Here is a 12,613-nt window from a genome sequence, read left to right as displayed (position 1 = left end):
AAAATATAAATTATAGGTCTTGAAAGTATCTTGTTACAAAATATATGGATTGTAGTTTAGGCCAATGAAATACATATGACAAAATTCTCTAAAGTAATTGAAATACATATTTTCCTCTCACTAACAGAAATACTGCCAATCTCTCTACACACACACACACACACACACACACACACACACACACACACACACACACACACACACACACACACACACACACACACACACACACACACATACATGCCTTGTCTGTGGTAGGATGAAGATCTGTGCCCATTTCGCCAGGCAACACATTCCTCTCAGGCTGGCACATTGCCTTGGCAACAGCCTGAAAGTGGAGCTGGGTGGGGCTGGGGTTGCCTCAGACTGCAGGTCAGACAGACAGACATACAGAGAGGCAGGCAGGCACACACACACACACACACACAAACAGTTCTCCAGACTGCTCTTGATCTTCCTCATATTATACACATACACTACAAGCACAAACATGTGCATTTAAAGATGTGTATTGTCAGCTGTGTATTTACTTGCCTGTTGCCTGCTCTAACCCTTGTGAATGGCTGGCTGTGATTGATTGACAGGTCAGCCCAAGGCCCAGCTATTGGAGCAGTCTCTGGCTGCAGACTCTACTTCTGTCACCCTGGAGAGGCTACTGCCCGACACAGAGTACGTCCTCACCCTCTACCCGCTGTTCCCCCGAAACTCTGCCTCCCCCGCCACCCTCACGTCACGGACATGTAAGTACACCACACCCTCTCTCCCATTACCCTCAGTCAGTACTGCATGATGCATCATATCATCTTCTGTTTTAAGTGAACTTCACATTATTGGTGTATTTGTATTTGTTATGGATCCCCATTGTTATGGATCCCTACTCTTCCTGGGGTCCAGCAAAACTAAGGCAATTTAGTTTATACAATTTTTAAAACATTACAATACATTCACAGATTTCACAACACACTGTGTGCCCTCAGGCCCCTACTCCACCACTACCACATATCTACAGTACTAAATCCATGTGTATGTATAGTGCGTATGTTATTGTGTGTGTGTGTATGTGTGTGTGTGTCTGTGCCAATGTTTGTGTTGCTTCACAGTCCCCGCTGTTCCATAAGGTGTTTTTTTAATCTTATTTTGTAAATATCATTTTACGGCTTGCGTTAGTTACTTGATGTGGAATAAAGTTCCATGTAGTCATGGCTCTATGTAGTACTGTGCACCTCCCATAGTCTGTTCTGGACTTGGGGACTGTGAAGAGACCTCTTGTGGCATGTCTTGTGGGGTATGCATGAGTGTCTGAGCTGTGTGCCAGTAGTTTAGACAGACAGCTCGGTGCATTCAACATGTCAATACCTCTCACAAATACAAGTAGTGATGAAGTCAATCTCTCCTCCACTTTGAGCTAGGAAAGATTGACATGCATATTATTAATATTAGCTCTCTGTGTACATCCAAGGGCTAGCCGTGCTGCCATGTTCTGAGCCAATTGCAATTTTCCTAAGTCCTTTTTTGTGGCACCTGACCACACGACTGAACAGTAGTCAAGGTGCGACAAAACTAGGGCCTGTAGAACCTGCCTTGTTGATAGTGTTGTTAAGAAGGCAGAGCATTGCTTTATTATCAACAGACTTCTCCCCATCTTAGCTACTGTTGTATTAATATGTTTTGACCATGACAGTTTACAATCTATGGTTACTCCAAGCAGTTTAGTCATCTCAACTTGCTCAATTTCCACATTATTTATTTCAAGATTTAGTTGAGGTTTAGGGTTTAGTGAGTGTTTTGTTCCAAGTACAATGTTTTAGTTTTACTAATATATAGGGCTAACTTATTCCTTGCCACCCACTCTGAAACTAACAGCAGCTCTTTGTTGAGTGTTGCAGTCATTTCAGTCGCTGTAGTAGCTGATGTGTATAGTGTTGAGTCATCCGCATACTTAGACACACTGGCTTTACTCAAAGTCAGTGTCATGTCGTTAGTAAAAATTGAAAAAAACAAGTGGCCTAAACAGCTACCCTGGGGAATTCCTGATTCTAATTGGATTATATTTGAGAGGCTTCCATTAAAGAACACCCTCTGTGTTCTGTTAGACAGGTAACTCTTTATCCATATAATAGCAGGGGGTGTAAAGCCATGACACATACATTTTTCCAGCAGCAGACTATGATCGATAATGTCAAAAGCTGCACTGAAGTCTAACAAGACAGTCCCCACAATCATTTTATGATCAATTTCTCTCAGCCAATCATCAGTCATTTGTGTGTGCTGTGTGTCCCTATAAGCATGCTGAAATTCTGTTGTCAATTTGTTTCCTGTGAAATAGCATTGTATCTGGTCAAACACAGTTTGAGCCATTGTTGTGAGACATTGTTTGTCAATGGAAGAGGAGAACAGAAGTTCTACAGTTGTCATGCTCCTGAGCCTGACCTCACAGCAAGCACAGTGCCGTGTGGCAGTCGTGGGAAGGCTTCATTAAGAGGAAATCATTTGGAACTGTTTTTGGATGGATGGATTTCATGCCATGTAAACCATACCGATTGGCCTCATGCATTTGTGACTTTATGTGAACCATATGTGAACCATAGGTGGAAAGGTAACAGTGATCAGAAAGGTTGTCATCGCCAGATAGGGAGCTTTGCACGTCTTTCTCCGACACTATTCTTTCAAATCGTTAGAACGTCATACTGCCATCTGGTGGTGACTATTTGCGCTGCAGTAAACATAAAAAGTCTGAAGCTCTTATATATTGTTAAACTGTGCCCTATTTCAGTATGTGAACTGTGTTTAGCACTATTTTTGTGTGTGTTTGCGTGTGCGTGTTATGTCTGTCTTGCAGTGCGTCTAGAAGCGGCCCAGCAGCTGTCAGTGGATACTGTGTCAGAGCGTAGTGTCCGGGTGTTGTGGAGAGGAGTGGGTGGAGCCAGGGCCTACAGACTGGTCTGGGGACCATTCACCGGTAAGGAGAGAGACAGTGACCATTGACAGCAGATTATGTGCCAGTATACCCATGCACCAATCAATATAGACGTACCTTATTAACATGTATATTTACACAGAAGGGTTGTTCTTCAGAAATCTATAGTGACACAGAATGGAATTTATGAGAGAATCAGCAAGGCTGTTAATACTTTGTATAGTGAGCAGTCAGTGACACAATTTATATGTGCACAACAACTGTCCTTGTCCTTTTCTTTCACCCCTCCATACCTTCCTCTATCTTCTCTCCTCTGCTCTCCTCCCCCACCCATCTCTCATCTCCCCCCTCTCTCCTCTCCCCCATCTCTCCCCCCACCCCCACCCCCACCCCCTCTCCTCTCCCCCACCCCACCCCACCCCCTCTCCTCTCCCCACCCCCCTCTTCTCTCTCCCCCCTCTCTCCTCTCCCCCCACCCACCCATCTCTCCTCTCCCCCCACCCCCCTCTCCTCCTCCCACTCACCTCTCTCCTCGCCCCCCACCCACCTCTCCTTCCCCCCACCCCTCTCTCCTTCCCCCACCCCTCTCTCCTTTCCTTTCCCCCCACCCTCCTCTCCCCCCACCCATCTCTCCTGTCTCCTCTCCGCCCATCCCTCTATCCTCTCCCCTTGCCTCTGTCTCTCCCAGGTCGTGATGTGGAATCTGTGGAGGTGGCTGGTGACAGTGAGACTCACACCCTGTTGAACCTGCAGCCAGACACTGAGTACATTGTCACTGTCATCGCTCTCTACGAAGGCAACACAGAGGGTCCTGGTGCTACCACCAGGTTCAAGATAGGTATAGAGCTACACACACACCCATGTATGCATGGCAGACACGCATACACACACACACACCACGCATACACAACACACACACACACGATTCAGTAACTTCCTAAGCACTTTACAAAGTTAAGCAAATTTGGAGAGATCACTGAAACACAAACAGATTTCCCTCTCCTCCTCTCTCGCTCTCATTCTATTTTCCTCTCAGTCTATTTTCCTCTCGTTCTATTTTCCTCTCAGTCTATTTTCCTCTCGCTCTATTTTCCTCTCGCTCTATTTTCCTCTCGCTCTATTTTCCTCTCGCTCTATTTTCCTCTCTCTCTATTTTCCTCTCGTTCTATTTTCCTCTCGTTCTATTTTCCTCTCGTTCTATTTTCCTCTCGTTCTATTTTCCTCTCAGTCTATTTTCCTCTCACTCTATTTTCCTCTCACTCTATTTTCCTCTCTCTCTATTTTCCTCTCGTTCTATTTTCCTCTCGTTCTATTTTCCTCTCGTTCTATTTTCCTCTCGTTCTATTTTCCTCTCGCTCTATTTTCCTCTCTCTCTATTTTCCTCTTGTTCTATTTTCCTCTCGTTCTATTTTCCTCTCGTTCTATTTTCCTCTCGCTCTATTTTCCTCTCTCTCTATTTTCCTCTTGTTCTATTTTCCTCTCGTTCTATTTTCCTCTCACTCTATTTTCCTCTCAGTCTTTGTTCCAGTAACTTCCACTTGTGGTTCATTTTAGCCAGTGAAAGAATGCCTTTATGAAAGACTCTTTCTGCTGCGTCCAACAGACCGTAGTGTAAAGGAGGATAATAGAGGCAGTAGAAAATAGAGGAAATAGAGGAAGAGAGATAACGATATTATTCTGCTTACTAAATATTTACAGTTTATCCTTTTTTGGAAGTTAAATCTGTTGCACACATGCAGACTGTGCAGAAAACACACACACAAACACACACACATACCGCTTCCTGTGTATGACACATTTTTGAGGGATGTCTTCACTTAACAGGGGATTTGTGTTGTTTGAGTTAAAGCTGAGTCATCATCATGTTTATTGGTCTGGATTGAAATCAGGGAGGGGGGTAGCATACTGTAGTTATTTAAAACAGAATGCCTCCTAATGCTCCTCTCTGGGATCTTTGATCTCAAATGGAAGGGGAAACACACAATGTTTGTTAAGCTAAGAGTTGTTCTAAACAAGTATACCGGCAGTCCAACTAAGATGCATTATGAATTGAAATCCCCTCTAATAGCTGATTATAAACTGGGTGGTTCGAGCCCTGAATGCTGATTGGCTGAAAGCCGTGGTATATCAGCTATACCATGGGTATTACGAAACATTTATTTTTATTGTTCTAAATACGTTGGTAACCAGTTTATAATAGCAAGGCACCTTGGGCTTTTGCGGTAAGAACAACCCTTAGCTGTGGTATATTGGCCATATACCACACCCCCTTGTGCCTTCTTGCTTAAATATCCCCTTGTTGGTTCCGTTTTTCTGTGCTCCGTTTTATTTACTTATCAAATAAGGAACACTCAAAATGTGCACTTATAAATCCTAACAATTTTTATCAAAATACAGCTGTAGACAGAAGTCAAAGATCAAACATCACACATACAACTGATGTCTCTCCTGAGTTCTGCCCCATAGGAAAAGTACCAAGTTATTTTATTAAGCCCGAAGTCCAGCCCTAGTGATGTTACTGCATACGTCATTACCTGCTACTCATCCGACCAAGCCCATGCATACACAGCTATACAAACTTGCAAGAGAGAAACAATAGTTCCAGTGTTTTCTAAAGCCTCAGCAGTAACTGTCCACTCCCCCAAGTTGATTTATAGAAGTATGTCTGACTAGCCTCTTATCTCTTTTACTCCCCTGCAGGGCTCTATGTTTATCTTTGAAGTGCTTTTTCACAGACCCCATGCAATAATTAACACATTTCTCAGACCATTTCTTTATAAGATGCAGAGACTTAGAAAATACTATGGAACAATTTTAAAACCTTATAATGAATATATATATTCTTAATCAGTAGTCTAGGACCCTATAAATGTGGAGGAGGAGGGGTCCCATAGCCCCTCCCCTTCTATTAATACAACATAAGCATAGTCAATCATTATAATACATCAAACATTTGGTGCAGCCCCTATCATGACCCCAATTTGACCCCATCACCCTGAATGGGTTTTTAAGAGGTTCTGGCATACCATGATATATCAGTTGATAAGACCCATGGTTGTGTTGTCTCTGTTCCCCCCATGCAGAGCGTCTGGAGCAGCAGGTGCTGAGGGCAGCCACCACCGGGCCCTCCTCCATCCGCCTCACCTGGAATTTCATCCAGTCTGCCAGGGGATACCGCCTGGAGTGGAGGCAGGGAGAAGGTCAGACACACACACACACACACTCATGCTTGCATACACACGTAAGGACACACACACACACGTACGGCACACGAGTGTGCACACACACGTACACTCACACATACAAGCAAAAGATTCATGTACTTTCAAACCCCTCAACATTGAGTACACCGATCCACGCACACAAACATAGATGTACCCTCGCTGACTCACTGTCAACGTCAAACTGCCTTACTGTAGTCTCTCTCTCCTCAGGTGGCAGAATGCAGAGTCAGTCGTTCTCCAGGAACACCACTATTTATGATCTGTCAGGGCTGCAGCCCAGCACTGAGTATGTCATCACCTTGTTCACCCTGTATGAGGGACGAGAAGAGGCCACCCCCGTCTCCACCTCTCCCACAGGTCAGGGATAGGGGCAGGCGCACCCGCTTTGTTTTAGCCTCTTTGTATTTTATATTTACTTCTATATTTCACTTATTATTTGTATCTTATTTGTTTCACCATTTTACTGACTTTCCTCCCCCCTCATGTGTACAGTGGAACAGCCGGTGGGGAGGGTGTCCAACCTGCGAGTGGTAGAGTACCTGGGCAGCACTGTGCGACTGGGATGGACAGGGGTTGCCGGTGCAACGCAGTACCGTATCCTCATGGTCAACACTGAAGGTAAGGGCAAATCTCAAATGACGCCCTATTCCCTCCCTATATAGTGCACTACTTTAGACCGGGAGCCACATATGTTTTAACACTCTGTACTTACAGCGCAAACAGAGGAAACCCGCAGTATCCCTGGAAGCCAGACGACCCTTGACCTTAAGGGTCTGACGGAGGGCGTATCTTATGGGGTCAGCGTGACAGCTGTGGTGGGAGACAGCGAGGGGGACCCAGTCACTGTCTACATCAAAGCAGGTGAGACACACACACACACACACACACACACACACACACACACACACACACACACACACACACACACACACACTGATTGTATGCTAGTGCGTGCTCCAGCCTGTGAGAGAGAGGATGTGGATGGATTGAATGCGTGCAGATCTTGGCTCAGGGTTGCAGTGTGTTTGCCAGTTTGGTAAACAGTGCTGTACTGTGGCTGTGTGATGAATGGCTGCCAGCTGATTGTCAATGTGAATAGGTGGTGAATAGTGATACTGAGGGGAGGTGAGCTGAGGCAAGCACAGACAGATAAAAGAAGAGGGCCGTGTTTAGTAGACACGAAATGGCAAAATGTTTTGAAATGGGAAATGTAAGTTTGATATTGAACATGGGAAGTAGTTTGGTGGTGCACTGAACTGCAATGTTCTTATTGATGTGTGATTTCAGAACAAGCATTGGAGAGAGTGACTAACCTGCGTGTGACAAACACCAATGGTCGGCGACTCCGAATCGCCTGGACAGGGGTTTCCGGTGCGACAGGGTACAGGGTCACTTGGAGACAAGGCAACAGTAAGTGTCAGCTGAATTATGCTTGGAATGATTTTGTGATAAACTAGTCCTTAGAAATACAATGTTGTGATAACATAATTATATCAGCAGTCCCTATTTATGTATGTATATGTTACTGTCTCTCACCTTCTCTTTTAGATGCAGAGCAGTCCCAGTGTGTGTCTTTAACAGTGTGTATCTCTCCTAGATGCGGAGCAGTCCCGTGTTCTGGGGCCAGAGGCCTCGTCCTATACGGTGGAGGGGCTGCAGCCAGACACAGCTGTGGTCCTGGGCGTGGCGGCTGTGATTGGTCAACGTATCGGGGAGGTGGTCACCCTCTCGGCCAGGACCAATGGCAACAACGGCTCAAGCACGGTTAGCGGCCTGCGTATCATTGATGTCACCTCTCAGAGGATACGCATCACATGGTCACCAGTTTCCAGGGCAACTGGCTACAAGATTACCTGGCGCAGTGGAAATGGTAGGCGTGGTTAATATAAGTGAGATGGGTGTTATCTGACGTATAAATTACATTTCTAAGGATCCTTACCTTAGGTCTCAAAGCACATTAAGGCTCAAAGAACACATTGTTTTGGGATTGTCTAGTAGTTGCTGTAGTCTAGTAATAAAGTAATAGCAATCCCCAGTAGCGCTTACCTCTTTGCCTGACCCATAGAGAATGATAGAGGCCTCTAGTGGCCAAAAGGCTGTTTTAGCATTGCCAGAGCCATTGAGGGCTTACACCATTTTAATGTAGTCAACTGGGTGTGACTTAAAACTTTATTGGCTGATGACCCTGTTGGAGTCATGTTCAAGCAGGTCATCAGGAGGGATCAGCCAATTGTAAAGAAATGTACTACTTCAAAATGGAGATTGCCTCAATGGCGCTGCCTGTGCGCTCCCAGACGGCATAATTGGAACTAAACTCAGCAAAAAAGAAACGTCCCTTTTTCAGGACCCTGTCTTTCAAAGCTAATTCGTAAAAATCGAAATAACTTCACAGATCTTCATTGTAAAGGGTTTAAACACTGTTTCCCATGCTTGTTCAATGAACCATAAACAATTAATGAACATGCGCCTGTGGAACGGTCGTTAAAACACTAACAGCTTACAGACGGTAGGCAATTAAGGTCACAGTTATGACAACGTAGGACACTAAAGAGGCCTTTCTACTGACTCTGAAAAACACCAAAAGAAAGATTCCCAGGGTCCCTGCTCATCTGCGTGAACGTGCCTTAGGCATGCTGCAAGGAGGGATGAGGACTGCAGATGTGGCCAGAGCAATAAATTGCAATGTCCGTACTGTGAGACGCCTAAGACAGCGCTACAGGGAGACAGGACGGACAGCTGATCGTCCTCGCAGTGGCAGACCACGTGTAACAACACCTGCACAGGATCGGTACATTTGAACATCACATCTCTGGGACAGGTACAGAATGGCAACAACAACTGCTCGAGTTACACCAGGAACGCACAATCCCTCCATCAGTGCTCAGACTGTCCGCAATAGGCTGAGAGAAGCTGGACTGAGGGCTTGTAGGCCTGTTGTAAGGCAGGTCCTCACCAGACATCACAGGCAACAACGTCGCCTATGGGCACAAACCCACCGTCGCTAGACCAGACAGGACTGGCAAAAAGTGCTCTTCACTGACGAGTCATAGTTTTGTCTCACTAGGGGTGATGGTCGGATTGGCGTTTATCGTCGAAGGAATGAGCGTTACACCGAGGTCTGTACTCTGGAGCGAGATCGATTTGGAGGTAGAGGGTCCGTCATGGTCTGGGGCGCTGTGTTACAGCATCATCGGACTGAGCTTGTTGTCATTGCAGGCAATCTCAACGCTGTGCGTTACAGGGAAGACATCCTCCTCCCTCATGTGGTACCCTTCCTGCAGGCTCATCCTGACATGACCCTCCAGCATGACAATGCCACCAGCCATACTGCTCATTCTGTGCGGGATTTCCTGCAAGACAGGAATGTCAGTGTTCTGCCATGGCCAGCGAAGAGCCCGGATCTCAATCCCATTGAGCACGTCTGGGACCTGTTGGATCGGAGGGTGAGGGCTAGGGCCATCCCCCCAGAAATGTCTGGGAACTTGCAGGTGCCTTGGTGGAAGAGTGGGGTAACATCTCACAGGAAGAACTGGCAAATCTGGTGCAGTACATGAGGAGGAGATGCACTGCAGTACTTAATGCATCTGTTGGCCACACCAGATACTGTTACTTTTGTTCAATGACACATTATTCCATTTCTGTTAGTCACATGTCTGTGGAACTTGTTCAGTTTGTCTCAGTTGTTGAATGTTGTTATGTTCATACAAATATTTACGTTAAGTTTGCTGAAAATAAACGCAGTTGACAGTGAGAGGACGTTTCTTTTTTTGCTGCATTTATATAGGGAAGCTTTCTCTATCATTCTTTATGGCCTGACCCCATCTGTCTACAGGAGTGGAGTCCTCCCGTACGGTGGCCGCTGATGTCACTTCCTTCACCATCGACAGCCTTCAGGAAGACTCCTCCTACCGGGTCTCAGTCTCCTCACTGATTGGGTCTCGGGAAGGATACCCCACCTCCCTGAACACCAGAACAGGTACTCTATCACTCCATTACCAAATTGACCCCTAACCCCTTCTCTTCTTGATAACCCCTACTAGATTTGAATGAGTTGGTTAGCTGTCAACAATATGGTAACAGCTTCACTTAGCCCTCACTTAGTAAATTTAAAGATTGATTGAATTAAATGAGTGCTATCCTATAGAACAGTGCTTGTAAATTGGTGACTGACCTCTTCTACTTCTCTGTCCTCAAGAGTCAGACCAAGTGGTAGTGGGAACAGTGACTTCACTCAAAGCCCAAGAGTCCCGCGGTGAGGTCGTCAGAGTAACATGGGTGGGCGTGCAGGGAGCAACAGCCTATCGTGTGGCCTGGAAGCGAATTGACGGTGAGAGATTTGATTCGCTTTACTGTTTTGAAATGTGAATGATATTCCCATGATGTTTCATGATTAAATAGTGTACTATCCATAGCTCATTTTAATATAGGAATTACCTCTATTCACACCAGCCACACTTAACATATATACACTGCTCAAAAAAATAAAGGGAACACTAAAATAACACATCCTAGATCTGAATGAATGAAATATTCTTATTAAATACTTTTTTCTTTACATAGTTGAATGTGCTGACAACAAAATCACACAAAAATGATCAATGTAAATCAAATTTATCAACCCATGGAGGTCTGGATTTGGAGTCACACTCAAAATTAAAGTGGAAAACCACACTACAGGCTGATCCAACTTTGATGTAATGTCCTTAAAACAAGTCAAAATGAGGCTCAGTAGTGTGTGTGGCCTCCACGTGCCTGTATGACCTCCCTACAACGCCTGGGCATGCTCCTGATGAGGTGGCGGATGGTCTCCTGAGGGATCTCCTCCCAGACCTGGACTAAAGCATCCGCCAACTCCTGGACAGTCTGTGGTGCAACGTGGCGTTGGTGGATGGAGCGAGACATGATGTCCCAGATGTGCTCAATTGGATTCAGGTCTGGGGAACGGGCGGGCCAGTCCATAGCATCAATGTCTTCCTCTTGCAGGAACTGCTGACACACTCCAGCCACATGAGGTCTAGCATTGTCTTGCATTAGGAGGAACCCAGGGCCAACCGCACCAGCATATGGTCTCACAAGGGATCTCATCTCGGTACCTAATGGCAGTCAGGCTACCTCTGGCGAGCACATGGAGGGCTGTGCGGCCCCCCAAAGAAATGCCACCCCACACCATGACTGACCCACCGCCAAACCGGTCATGCTGGAGGATGTTGCAGGCAGCAGAACGTTCTCCACGGCGTCTCCAGACTCTGTCATGTCTGTCACATGTGCTCAGTCTGAACCTGCTTTCATCTGTGAAGAGCACAGGGCGCCAGTGGCGAATTTGCCAATCTTGGTGTTCTCTGGCAAATGCCAAACGTCCTGCACAGTGTTGGGCTGTAAGCACAACCCCCACCTGTGGACGTCGGGCCCTCATACCACCCTCATGGAGTCTGTTTCTGATTGTTTGAGCAGACACATGCTCATTTGTGGCCTGCTGGAGGTCATTTTGCAGGGCTCTGGCAGTGCTCCTCCTGCTCCTCCTTGCACAAAGGCGGAGGTAGCGGTCCTGCTGCTGGGTTGTTGCCCTCCTACGGCCTCCTCCACGTCTCCTGATATACTGGCCTGTCTCCTGGTAGCGCCTCCATGCTCTGGACACTACGCTGACAGACACAGCAAACCTTCTTGCCACAGCTCGCATTGATGTGCCATCCTGGATGAGCTGCCCACCCTTTGCCACTTCTGTGGGTTGTAGACTCCGTCTCATGCTACCACTAGAGTGAAAGCACCGCCAGCATTCAAAACTGACCAAAACATCAGCCAGGAAGCATAGGAACTGAGAAGTGGTCTGTGGTCACCACCTGCAGAACCACTCCTTTATTGGGGGTGTCTTGCTAATTGCCTATAATTTCCACCTTTTGTTAATTCCATTTGCACAACAGCATGTGAAATTTATTGTCAATCAGTGTTGCTTCCTAAGTGGACAGTTTGATTTCACAGAAGTGTGATTGACTTGGAGTTACATTGTGTTGTTTAAGTGTTCCCTTTATTTTTTTGAGCAGTGTATATATATATATATATATATACAGTATATATATATATATATATATATATATATATATATATATATATATATATATATATATATACATACACACACAGCAAATTGGCCAGTGTTACCTAGTGTTGAGTTTTCTGTGTAACATTTCTAGTGTTGATTCAGATGTTAAATTAACTCTGTAAGTGTTAAATTAACACTCATTGGTGTAAAATAACCCAGTGTTGGTGTTAATAACCAGTGTTAAATCAAAACCACACCCATCATTATCATATTTCCCAGCATCCTCTAATGCAGGTTGATTTTTAGAGTTGCTGGTTTCAATTTCTATGTTTTTGCATGTGCATTGATTGATTAATTCACCTTGTGTTACTCAAATATAAATAGCATACATTTTTCTGTTACTTAGACGTTGCATCCGTTACTGAAAAGTTGTTC

At 45.5% G+C, this 12,613-nt stretch overlaps 1 protein-coding gene across 1 annotated transcript in view; it reads left to right on the top strand.

Annotated features, from left to right (window-relative positions):
- LOC120021214 (collagen alpha-1(VII) chain-like) overlaps positions 1 to 12,613 on the top strand; it is a 107,347-nt gene that overhangs the window by 20,750 nt on the left and 73,984 nt on the right. The window contains exons 11-20 of the mRNA XM_038964880.1: positions 585 to 740; positions 2,840 to 2,959; positions 3,606 to 3,755; positions 6,001 to 6,117; positions 6,352 to 6,498; positions 6,634 to 6,759; positions 6,856 to 7,002; positions 7,739 to 8,011; positions 9,974 to 10,117; positions 10,337 to 10,468. Of these exons, the coding sequence (XP_038820808.1) occupies positions 585 to 740; positions 2,840 to 2,959; positions 3,606 to 3,755; positions 6,001 to 6,117; positions 6,352 to 6,498; positions 6,634 to 6,759; positions 6,856 to 7,002; positions 7,739 to 8,011; positions 9,974 to 10,117; positions 10,337 to 10,468 (1,512 nt within the window). The remainder of the gene's footprint in view (positions 1 to 584; positions 741 to 2,839; positions 2,960 to 3,605; positions 3,756 to 6,000; positions 6,118 to 6,351; positions 6,499 to 6,633; positions 6,760 to 6,855; positions 7,003 to 7,738; positions 8,012 to 9,973; positions 10,118 to 10,336; positions 10,469 to 12,613) is intronic.

Source organism: Salvelinus namaycush, chromosome 2, assembly GCF_016432855.1.
Source record: "Salvelinus namaycush isolate Seneca chromosome 2, SaNama_1.0, whole genome shotgun sequence".
NCBI lineage: Eukaryota > Metazoa > Chordata > Actinopteri > Salmoniformes > Salmonidae > Salvelinus > Salvelinus namaycush.
Note: the sequence above shows the minus strand (reverse complement) of the source record. Positions and strands in the feature narration are given on the sequence as shown.